Source organism: Otolemur garnettii, unplaced genomic scaffold (assembly GCF_000181295.1).
Source record: "Otolemur garnettii isolate 467f Iridium unplaced genomic scaffold, OtoGar3 scaffold00028, whole genome shotgun sequence".
NCBI classification, from domain to species: Eukaryota; Metazoa; Chordata; class Mammalia; order Primates; family Galagidae; genus Otolemur; species Otolemur garnettii.
The window spans coordinates 13,711,479-13,723,816 of record NW_003852423.1 but is presented as its reverse complement, the minus strand read 5'-3'; the positions used below and the strand labels follow the sequence as shown (position 1 = coordinate 13,723,816).

Genomic DNA, 12,338 nt, shown 5'->3' with positions numbered 1-12,338 from the left:
CTGGGCTCAAGCAAGTCTCCTGCCTCAGCCTCCCAAGTAGCTGGGACCATAGGCACCTGCCACAATGCCTGGCTATTTTTTTGGTCGCAGCTGACATTGTTGTTTGGTGGGCCCAGGCTGGATTCAAACCCGCCACCTTAGGTGTATGTGGCTGGTGCCTTAGCTGCTTGAGCCACAGGCACCGAGCCTATGTTAGACATTCTTAAGTCAGGTAGAGACTATTCTTAATCTAATCTCATTTGTCTTTTTACATTGTTGAAATTCCTGGAAAGTTTTATAGAGCTGACCCTTTTGCCTACTTTTAAAGATCCATCCAGGATATTTTTTTCATTCTTTATTATTGATCATGCTTTACTACCTCCAGTTAGAACAAAAAAAGATAAAAATTTGAGAGAAAGTAAATTATTGATAATTTAGGAACTCATAAAAATGAGGTAGATAAAAAGTATTGAAGATGGTTAGTGCTTGGTTGATGAAAAAAATTTTATTTTTGCTTTAAAATGGTAAAAACACATGCATTTGTTTTATAACCTGCTCTTTTGGCCCAATAATTATTTTTCTTTTGGCTATGTTCTAATAAACAAGGACATTCAGTGACTGGAAAATGTATCACCATAATTGTAGGGTTATTCGTTGTTTTCTCTATTCAAATAAAATCATAATTTTTTTCCCCTAGGTTACGGTCTTTGGTCAAACAATTAGAGAGAGGGGAGGCTTCGGTGGTAGATCTTAAGAAGAATTTGGAATATGCAGCCACAGTGCTTGAGTCTGTATACATTGATGAAACCAGGTAAGCTAAAAAATGACAAGTAATAACAATAGTGAGGATAAATTTTCTGTTAAATGGCTTTTCTGAAATTGTCCCCCATGGCACATACTAGGTAACCTTAAAATTAAATTAATAGTCCTAGACCTTTAGTTTCCACAGACAAATGGGATAGATTTGAACAATTGACTTAATCTCTGTACCTTGTCCTTAATAAAAGGAGCCACCAGGACATATTTCATATGGCCATTAAGACAATAAAATGAGATAATGTAAGAGAAGAAAAAGTTATTTTTAAAAACCTAGTAAGTTTTTTTTTTTTTTTTATTAAATCATAGCTGTGTACATGAATGCAGTCATGGGGCACAGTGTGCAGGTTTTATATACAATTTGAAATACTTTCACCAAACTGGTTAACATAGCCTTCATGGCTTCCTCTTAGTTATTGTGTTAAGGCATTTATATTCTACATTTAGAAAGGTTCACATGTACTGTTGTAAGATGGACCATAGGTGTGGTCATAACCCTCCCTCCATTCATCCTCCCCCCTCCCCTCCCCTCCCTTTCCCCCTTCCCCATATTCTTGGGCTATAGATTTTTAAAATTAAACATAGAGTTCCATTCTAACTATTGCATACTGTTAGTGTTAGTCTACATTTTTTTTTTTAATTCACAATATCCATCAGTAAACAGAGGCTCCTAAAGTGATGGGGGAGCATTTATTCTCTTATGCGCCCAGCTTTCCTTCTTCAATCTTATGTGTGTTACTGATTTTCTTTCATAGACTTTTTTCACTTAAATTATCTAAAAGTATTAATGCAGTTCCACTTACTAAATGCATTTGAAAGTAACAAAATTGCTTTTCCTCTGAAAAATGTTGAGTGTGAAAGTTTGGGGTATTTTTTTTCTTAATTCAGATGGGCTTTTCTGTCAGTATGTCTTACTTTTCTTTGCCGAATTCCAATCTGAAAGTATTTCTCTGTTATCTAAAGATTATATGTTGGGTTTTTGTGTGTGTAACATGCTTCCTTCCTAATTTAAGGACATTTGATATCACAGTTTTCCCCCAATGTTATGTTTTATTCCCTTCCCCCCAGTCAATGCATCTAAAGGTATGGGGGAACCCAAACACCTTTCATTGATACCTAATATTGTTATTTATTTTTAGCGGGGATTAATATAAGTATAGAATATAATTTAGGTTTTATTATAGCATTACTACTAACATTTCTTTCTAGTGGTCTAACCTATGAATAAATTTGAAGCATCAGCTAAAACCTGTTAGATAACTTAAATCATTGTGTTCAAATTAAACAAGTGCATTATTTTGAAAATTTTGCTTGAATTTTGACATTTAAATTTCTGTAACGTCCAGTCAAACGAGAAAGCATATCAACTGACATCACTTCTGATCATTACTTCAGAAGACTAGATTGCTGTGATTTGAGTTAACACTTTGCTAATTCTTTAAGTGTCCATTTTTTTTTTAACAAAATAATGCCACATGGTCTATTTGTGAAATAATTTGAGGCTTCTTGTGAGCATATTTTTAAGTGTAAGGTTTAAATTCCATCCAGATTTCACAGACCTTGTAAGAAAAAAGATACTGGGTGCCCTTGAGTGCAGTGGATCTGCCACCCATGGAGCTGGTGAGGAGGGTATTTGAATCCCTGATCCCTTCTGTTCCTTTGTCCCTTTGAGCAGTCTGGTAGAGAGAGCCACCCTGAAATACAGATGGCGAGGGTTCACAAGTCTTACAAAACAGGTGCTGTATTTCTTGTGAGTGATTTAATTTGGTTTCTTTGCATCTGCATACAGGTGAGGCAGAAAGGAACAGCTGCTTTGAACAGAGAGCTCTAACTTCAGATTTAATCTCTGTCCTGGCTCCGTTTCTTATGTTCAGGCGACTCCTGGATACGGAGGATGAGCTTAGTGACATTCAGTCGGATGCAGTGCCTTCTGAGGTCCGAGACTGGCTGGCCTCCACCTTCACTCGGCAAATGGGGATGATGCTCCGGAGGAGCGAGGAGAAGCCCAGGTTCAAGAGCATCGTCCACGCAGTGCAGGCTGGGATATTTGTGGAAAGGTAAAGACATCACTTATTGTCATTCGGTGACCCAAGCACCAGAATCTGCTTGGATATAGTTTTGACATTTTTATAAATACTGAAAATTACATAGTACCATGTTTCCCTGAATATAAGACACTGTTTTATATTTATTTTTTTCTCAAGAAGACACACTAGGGCTTATTTTCAGGGGATGTCTTACTGTCCATGCTGAAATGCATGGCATGGCTATGCAGATACACTAGGTCTTATTATCGGGGTAGGGCTTATATTTAAAAAATGCATAGAAATCCTGCTAGGGCTTATTTTTTGGGTAGGTCTTATTTTTGGGGAAACATGGTAGTAGAAATAGTCCTGAATGAGAGATAATAAAAACATATCTGTTGTGATCTCTGTAACATCATTAGGACAAGCTTTGCTTTTGCTCAGAATTCTTTTGGTCAACCAGGGAAGATTAGTTCTATAAGTTTTATAGAAGGAAATCATCCAGTTCATTGACCTTTGAACTATATGGATACTGTTTACATTTGGAATTGGTCAAGGATTCTTTGAGGTTGCTGACCCAAGAAGGACCGTTCATTTAAGAGGTTCAAGTTCCCCATGACCCTTCAGTTTTATTAGACCCTTCTTTTTGTTCTTTGAAATCAAATCGCCTACCCTCTCTCCAAAAATAGATTCCAGAGATGGATATATTTTTCCTACAATATTTATTGTACAATTATATGTTTTAGAAATGTCACAGTGAGTTCAAAGTTAGGGGACATTTTTCCTTCTTGTTTTGGACAGTTCTTTTATTTTTTCTTGTTTTACTTTGTCGCCCTCCATAGAGTGCTGTGGCGTCATAACTCACAGCCATCTCAAAGCATTTCTCTGGTCTCAGCCTCTGGAGCAGCTGGGACTACAGGCTTCCACCACAATACCTGGCTATTGTTTTTAGAGACGGTGTCTTGCTCTTGCTCAGGCAATCCGCCTGCCTCTGCCTCTCAGAGTGCTAGGATTATAGGCATGAGCCACCACACCTAGCCCATATTTTGGACAGTTCTAAAGAACAAGCTCTTCTAAGTGGATTGCACTTCATTCAGGTTAAATTACTACACTGAATACTGCCTGGGCTGTACTATAATTCATTCTGGCAAAGGGGTGACTCATTTAATAATTTGATTTCCAATATAGGGTACATAAAGTTAATTTTCTCCCCAGTCATTCACATATTTGTGATTCCTTTAATTTCTTTTGAATTTAGCACCTAGACTACTTGAATAACTATGAAAAATGTCAAAGAAGATTTTAAGTTGTTTGAGTCACCAGCAGCATGACTTCTCACTTGTCAATACTTAGTATAAGTCTGTAGACTGCTAGTCCTTCTTTGTAAGATATCACATTGCATTTTTCCACTGTGATTTTGCAGAATGTATAGACGGACTTCGAACATGGTTGGACTGAGTTACCCACCAGCTGTTATTGAAGCATTAAAGGTAATACCAACGAGAAGGTTTTATAATGTACATGACACCTTGCAAAAATTACACTTAAGTTTGTTGTTAGAAAATAAGAGTCTTTACAGTTCTTTTTCTGACTTTATTCTGTTACTATCATTTTCTTATCTGTTCTAGTAGTATCACTACCTTTTCAGCCTTCCTATTCCTAATTTTTTAAAAGACAACTCTGTGTGTATTTCATTGTATTCGTATTCCTCTAAAGTAGTTTAAGTTTTACACAGTGCCCTGACATTAGGAGATTCATCTGACCATAGGAGATCAAATATAATACGGCTACATGTATTCAACATTGGAAAGATCTTTAATGATTGTAATTGTGTTATTACTTACCCCAAGTCCATTTTATTGATGAAAAAACAAGATTTAGTGAGATTTTAAAAAGACTGAGTTATTTAAAGACAGAACTAAGTCCTGGTACCAGAGTCTCCAGCATACAGTAAGATCTGAGTAACATTTTACTACATGAGTGCATAGTCCCTGAGCCCTTGTCCCCTCTATATGTCCTTCTGTTGTCCCAAGACTCTCACTGAGCCAAATGTTTCATTGGGAGTCATGCATATATTTGGGTTTAAATGGGCTAAATTCTACAGAATTACTCCCAATCAGGCAAGCTCTTAGAATTGCAGAGTGTATAAGTCCCCAAATGAATGCCTTCCTGTAGGCAGGTGTTGTTTCAGATCCAGTGGCCTGAGGGTATTTGAGGTGTGTGGAATCTCATTTGGCTTCTGCAGGCCAAGGTGGGGCTGTGCTGGGCCCAGGACACACAGGTGTCCACACATGGAGTTCGTCCATTTGCTCAAGGACATTGTAGCATCTTGACTTTGGCTATTTTTCTCTGAAACCTGAAAAATGTATTATCTGATGATATTTTTAGGAGACAGATTACCTATTCATGGAAATGGGGTTGGGCTGCTTCTTGATTAATTTCAAGTCATATCTCAGAAACATTCACTAGGTGAATTTGCAAGACCATATATGTATAGATTCTCATTCTTCCTTTTTCTATCTCTTAAGAAAACTCATTTAAAACAAAAGAAAATTTATCTTAAGAGCAAGAAGGATTCTCTGGAAAGGCACAACAAGATGATTGTTTCTCTTGCTCTTTTTAATCTCCATGCTGATGTGGGGATCACATCAGTGCAATCTACAGGGATATTCCCCATTTGGATCAGTGAACACTTCATGCCATCTGATGTTTCATAGCACCCACTATGAAGTTTCATCGATTTCTATAACTGAACCTGAAATATTCAATGAGAGTCTTAGAAACATTAAAAACATCTTCTGTCCTTAATTTCTTCTTTCATCATGAACGTAAATACAAATGGGTATACTGGTAGCAAGACATTTATGAAAATGTTTCCTCTAAATTAAAGTCCCTTTTTTGCAGAATAACTGAAAAAACATGAAACAGCCTGTGATGTGCATGAATTTATTTTATACTTAGGGGGAAAATATCTCAAATGCACGCATGTTGTATTTAGGAAAGGTACTTAGATTATTGAGTCAAGGAGTAAGTACTAGTTCTCTAAATCGCTACATTTCTCTGCATGTATGAGTGATATGTGCATTAAGGCTAAAACTTCTGTTTCTCTGGGCCTTGTCACCTGTTTACTGGGGAAGTTCAACGCTGTTTTATGATGTAATATTTTTCTACTTCCCCAGACTCTGGTTTTATTTGCTGTGAGTTAGAAAGAACACAGAAATAGATTCGTTTTTTCTTCTTCTTTTATATAGTACCTGTTAGAAAAATTATTATTTCCACTTCATTTCCAGCAGTTCATATGGAATCACTACTATTTTTTTCTATTATAGAATTTTTCCCCATAGACTGAGAGAATATAATTCACCAAAATAACCATTATGCTATTGTCGTGTTAACCTTTGCAGTTAATGTAAGAACGTGGCACAAAGTGACAATTAAGTAAGAGACTAATTAACCACTACCAGTCTCTAAATTTGAAATGTGTTGCATTACGCTCTTTTCATTTTTTCCATTATATACATATATACATGCACACACATATATAAAAGCTTCTAATTTAAGGCATTTGTCTTCTGAAGTGAGTCAGTTGGAAACATAGACCCGGTGCTCTTAGAAGGGCATCTGTCTGTCCCATGACTCAGGAAGCAACACCTTGGATAGACTCCAGGTTTAAAACGGGAGGAGGTTCAGGCTTCCTTAAGTTAGACTAACAGGAAGTGCATGTAGATTTCCCCATGGGAATTTTCTTGGACAAAATTATGTAAAAGAGACAGAATGGTTTAAGGCAGTTAAACTGAGAGCTTATAAAGATGCAGATTCCATCCTGCACATAGTATTCTTTCGAGTCTCCCACCTGAGAATCGGTGAGCCCCTCAAGTGGTTCTGAAGAAGATTAAAATTTAAGAACCACAGTTAACCTTTCCTTAAATGAGAGGCCAGAGAGAACATTCATTTTATTGTTTCTACTTACTCATTCTTCTGTCCTGATATTCAGAATAAATCTTTTTGCTATGATGATACCTTCATTTTCATGGTAATAGAAAATGTGCTCAGCCCTTGCAGCTACTCCTTTCATCATTTTAACAGAGGGGCAATTATTGAGGACCAAAGTGAGTTACCAGTAAGTGTGAGTTGGAACAATTCATTTGAAACCCTTTTGGAAAAGTTTGATTTTCCCTGTATACAATTCCATTTTCCCCAAAAACTGTTCCCCTGACATTCATAAGAGAGACCCTTGATGGCCTTGGGATGAATTTGTTGTTGGTTAGAACATTTGGAGGGACAAGACTGGGATGGATGAATTATGTTGGGATGTGGTGAAGGCTGGAGTGAAAGTCATTCATGAAAGCCAAGGTTTTCACCAGGGTACTCATCTGATGCCTTGCCTGTCCTTAGTGTGGTCTAACATGGATCCTTATTGTCAAGCTCCACTCAATGCATTTTATTTAACTACAGAAAGTGAGGCTGTTGATGTGATGAAAAACCAAACAACTATTGCTTTAGCTATTTGGTTAAATACACCAATACACTTTTGTTTAACATAGCTACAAGTAGTTGGTTGTGACAACTCAAAGGCCTCATCAGACTATATTTATTTACATGTTATTTATGGGCAAAGAAGACTTTAAACTTCATGGATGGTGATTAAAGTGTGTGTTCAGTTTAGGTTTTTCCTTTTACTATTTTCAATAAAATGACATACAAATCTGAAGACACGATCTTAGGTTGGTGACTCTGGAAATGATAGCATTTTTCTGTGCTGTGAAATGAATGCTTTCTTTCTCTTTATTTTCAGCCCAGCAGGTTAGATTGATGTGAGATACTATTCTGTATTCCATATCGTGTGTGTTTCTAAACACTTTTAAATGAGTTAACCTTCTCAACTGTAGAGTACAAGGAAGTGATTGGATGGTGTCAAGGGGTTGGAGCTTAGTTAAGAGAAGGGAAGCACCTTAGACCATTATGAATTTAGCACCTGCAGGCTGCATGGAAAGAGCCTGACTTTAAGTCATCCAAATTGTGTTTGGGTTCTGGTCCAACCTCTGTCCCTAGCACTAACTCCTGATGGCTCTCAGGAAATTAGGTAACATTGCTTTTTTCATCTGTAAAATAAGATCAATATTACCTATCACTTACAGTTGTTTTCTGATATATCTATCACTAACTCTAATGTCTATCCTATAGAAGGCACTCAGTAAACTGTGTCTATCATTATTAGCAATAAGACTGTTTAATGTTGTAACAGTAAATACCAGGTAAGACTGCCAGATTGGAAGAAGTTTGAGAGTGGAAAGGGTGTTCAAGTCTTGAGCTGTGAAACCTTAATGAAAGCTGTAGGCAGACCTGAAAATGGGGAGATTGGTGGATGTGTAAGCAACTGTGGGCTAATGTGTTCTTTCTCATGCCCTGTTCTACAGGATGTGGACAAGTGGTCCTTTGATGTCTTTTCTCTCAATGAGGCAAGTGGGGACCATGCACTGAAGTTTATTTTCTATGAATTACTCACACGCTATGATTTGATCAGCCGTTTCAAGGTTGGTACCTCATTAAAAAGAAAAATATATAAAGTACACACATTTGTTCATCCTCATATGACTTTTGGGCTAAGACTCTTTTAATAAAGAATGAAAACTGCTCTGGGTGACTCAGGAAGCATGGTTTGGCTAGCCACTGTTACAAATTCCTCTGCAGTGAGCACTTTTGATTATACCCTCATTGGTGGGTCCCATTGGCAGAGGAGAGGTTGGAGAAACCTGATCAGACCCCAATCTTCCTAGAAGTACAGCCTGAAGCCTGAAGTAGCTAAGCATGGTCTCAGGCTCTGCCTGCAAACCTTGTTTCAGTATGACTTTGTGTACTATCGACCACCAGGGTCAGAGAGACAGTGATGGAGACAGAGTGCGCATCTGCTGTCTCCATAAACTTTCCCCCACTGTGTGGCTCATTCAGACAAATACCCTCACTTATCTTCTATGACAGATCATTGATATTTTCCAGCCATTCATGCTTCAGATTAATTCTTCAACATTAAATAAAGAGCATGAATCCTTTCCAGTGTTCAACTATCTCAGCCTTCTAATACTGCAGACTCTTGAGGTTGGGCTGATGTTCAAGGGAACCTACGTATTTACTACCAGCATCTGGGGCATCCAGTTCCTCAGACTTCTCTCAACAGATGAATAAGCCTCTGGAAAATGCAAGTCTTTCCCTGTACAATGTATGCTTTCTCTGGATCACTTTCCTAAGGACTGTGTATTTGGGAATGCATTTCTTACATGACCAAATATAGGGTGGTCCTTAGGTCCTTAATTTTTTTTTTTGCATCAGAAACTTGCATGAAAATCCAGTGGATGGTGGAGACCGTTTCCTTAGAACAGGGTTCCTGTGCACATACACACACAGCCATCACAGTGGTTCATGGATATCCAGAGAACAACCGGGGAACTCGAGTTCGTTAGTTTATCATTCTTTTTAAAATGATAATGAATTTATAGAGGACCTTTCAAAGGCCACATATTTAAAGTTTAAAAAAAATCTACAAATGGTAAGCATGGGAAGATATGCTTAAAGAAGAACAAGTTATGGAATGTCAGAAAAATGTTCTTGATTTTTTTTCATGGCTAATACAATTATTAATCTCCAGAACACACATCCTTGCCTTTCCCTCCAGCCTTATACTGCATAATTTACCCTGAACCATGGAATTGATGCAGAAAACTAACACAGAGATCGTTTCCAGGGTGCGCCTACTTTGTGCTTGTATTTTGCAATTGTTCTTTACTTTCTGCTACATAGAAAAGGAAGCCATAGGTACTGTGTTTTGGATGGAAAAACATTAGGCTAACTGGGAAATGTTATTCTGAGTTACTGGTAGTCAAAGGCTCAAGTCTCTTATTTCTCGATAAATGAATAAGCACTTACTGTGCAACATATCTCATTTTTTTTTTGCGAGGAAACAAAGTACACAAAGATTAAGTTATGAGATTATTGTAAAACAAACACAAGCTTCCACCAGTATTGAAGGAAATACTCATTTCCTAAACACTGTGCCCTTTAAAGGAATTGGTTGTATGAATTGGACACATAAAACAAAAATACTAAAATTATGACTAAAATGTAATAGTCTGTTATATATGGGAACAGGAACTGACTATGATCTTCTGTTTATTACTTGAAACTTATTGTTTGTGACTCACAGTTTGGAAGGACTCATTCCACTCATGTTACACTACAAATGGTAAATGATTCCACATACTGGTACTAATTATTAGTATTATTTCGATGTTCCTTGATGTTGTTCACAACATTGTTTGGTATCCTGGTAGCATCTCTTTTTCCTTGGGGCTGAAGGGAAGGTATTTAAAGATGAATACAAAGAAATACAAAAAATTAGCACAGTCACCAATAACTTAGTTTTCTACGTACACATCAAAAATCATTACATGTGAATGAAGCTAAATGTTTTCAAGATGATTCTGTGTCATTTCCCAGGGATTCTGAACTGAGAAAGAAAGGACAATTTGCAAGGCAGATTATTCCTCACCTAGGGACTTCCCGTGAGATTATTCAAATTATCTGATGATTTCTTCAGTGATTTTTCTTAGCTATAAAAAGTTTTAATTTTCTCATGTGATCCTATCCTCCAGATATGATCAGTCCAGTACCTTAGATTTTTGCTTGTTCTCTTACTGCAGCTGACACATGAGTTAATTAACCTCATGCTCTCTTTCAGATCCCCATTTCTGCACTTGTCTCATTTGTGGAGGCCCTGGAAGTGGGATACAGCAAACATAAAAATCCTTACCATAATTTAATGCATGCCGCTGATGTCACACAGACTGTGCATTACCTTCTTTATAAGACAGGAGTAGCGGTAAGTGCCGATAGAAATCAAATAACACAAAAGATGGGAGGAGGAATTTTTATGGTGGATATTCCAATTGGGATGAGGTTGAGCCCAGGAGGAGTGGATTATTTTGTGGACTTCCTGTTCCCCCAGAGTTGTCTAACCAGTATGGGACATCTTGGGGATCCCTCTGAAATGTTCTCCACCCTGGGCTTGATCAAATAGATACCTGGTAATAACTTATAACCTCGTGCGGTTATGCCAATTAGAATATAATTACTATAACTAGATATGTATTTTTAGATATTGAGAGTGCTACTATTAATCTCTTGGTATAATCAATAACAATGATATTCATACATACTGAAATTATATGGAATATACTTGGCAACTATGTTATACAAAGTGTGGTTTAACCTCTAGGTCTTTTTCATAGGAACTATGGTTATGCACATTCTATTTGTGTGCAGTTGATATTTTTGGTCCTACATGTCAATCTTTTACTTCTAACCATTTGAAATTTTTCTTGCTGATTTTGGAACAACATTTCAGTGCTCTTTAGATTTTTTTTTTTAATTTATTGTTGGGAATTTATTGAGGGTACAAGAAACCAGGTTATACTGATTGCATTTGTTAGATAAAGTCCCTCTTAGAATCATGTCTTGCCCCCAAAAGGTGTGGCATACACCAACACCCCAACCCCTCCCTCCTTCTCTCTCTCTGCTCTTCCTTTCCCCACCCCTCCCTCCTTCTTTCTCTCTCTGCTCTCCCCTTCCCTCACCCCCAACATGTCATAATTTGTCCTTATATCGAAATTGAGTACATAGGATTCATGCTTCTCCATTCTTGTGATGCTTTACTAAGAATAATGTGTTCCACTTCCAGGTTAATGCAAAGTCTGTAAAGTCTCCATTTTTTTTTAATGGCTGAATAGTATTCTAGCTTTTTAGATTTAGATTTTTTAAAATTTCCGTTCTGTAATCCATTATATTAACTTTCCTGCTCAACTTGCTATCTGTGTCTTTGCCTTCTTTGCTTTAATGCAAGCTATTCATTCAAAAAGATGTAGCTGTTAGTGACAAAAACAGCTCTTTATGAATTTTACTTTAAGATCTTCTTTATAAATGACATCAGAATAGACATTCTTTGGTCATCAATTAGCCCATAAATCCAGGGCACATTTGTTATCCTTTCTACCAGGTCATGTTGAAAGGATTGGTCTAATAGCTCACTGAATTAAAAATGGAATATGGTGGGAGGAGTGAGGGTTTTGGAGCTAGAGACAGTGGCTATAATTCCCTGCTTAATTGCTTATTAGAGTTTGTGAACTATGATAAATTACTTGACTCTCTGATCCAAGATGTCCTCATTTTTAAAATGGTGAAAAATATCCCACTTTGTAGTAGTGCTCTGATTGTTAGGAATAAAATATCAAAAGTATTAAGTACTCTATCTCATAAAGGAAGTTCAACAATTAGAAACTGTTGTTCTTAAAACAGTGCAGTATTTTCTCAAAGTTTATGATCATTTTTCAGTTATTCTTCATTATAAAGTTGATTTCTTAAAAATTTTATTTAAAAAGCAATTTTTCAAATTATAGAAGACTACAAAGAGAACCTTTTTGACTTCTTAGAGCAAACTTTCTACTTAATGGTGATTCTGTGAACACATAA

General features: G+C 36.9%; 1 protein-coding gene across 4 annotated transcripts in view; it reads left to right on the top strand.

Annotated features, from left to right (window-relative positions):
• Positions 1-12,338, top strand: part of PDE1C (phosphodiesterase 1C) — a 651,334-nt gene that overhangs the window by 530,227 nt on the left and 108,769 nt on the right. For all 4 annotated transcript variants that reach the window (XM_003788560.2, XM_023512469.1, XM_003788562.2 and 1 more), the window contains 5 exons: positions 677-790; positions 2,670-2,852; positions 4,243-4,309; positions 8,237-8,353; positions 10,552-10,692. In XM_003788560.2, the coding sequence (XP_003788608.1) occupies positions 677-790; positions 2,670-2,852; positions 4,243-4,309; positions 8,237-8,353; positions 10,552-10,692 (622 nt within the window). The remainder of the gene's footprint in view (positions 1-676; positions 791-2,669; positions 2,853-4,242; positions 4,310-8,236; positions 8,354-10,551; positions 10,693-12,338) is intronic.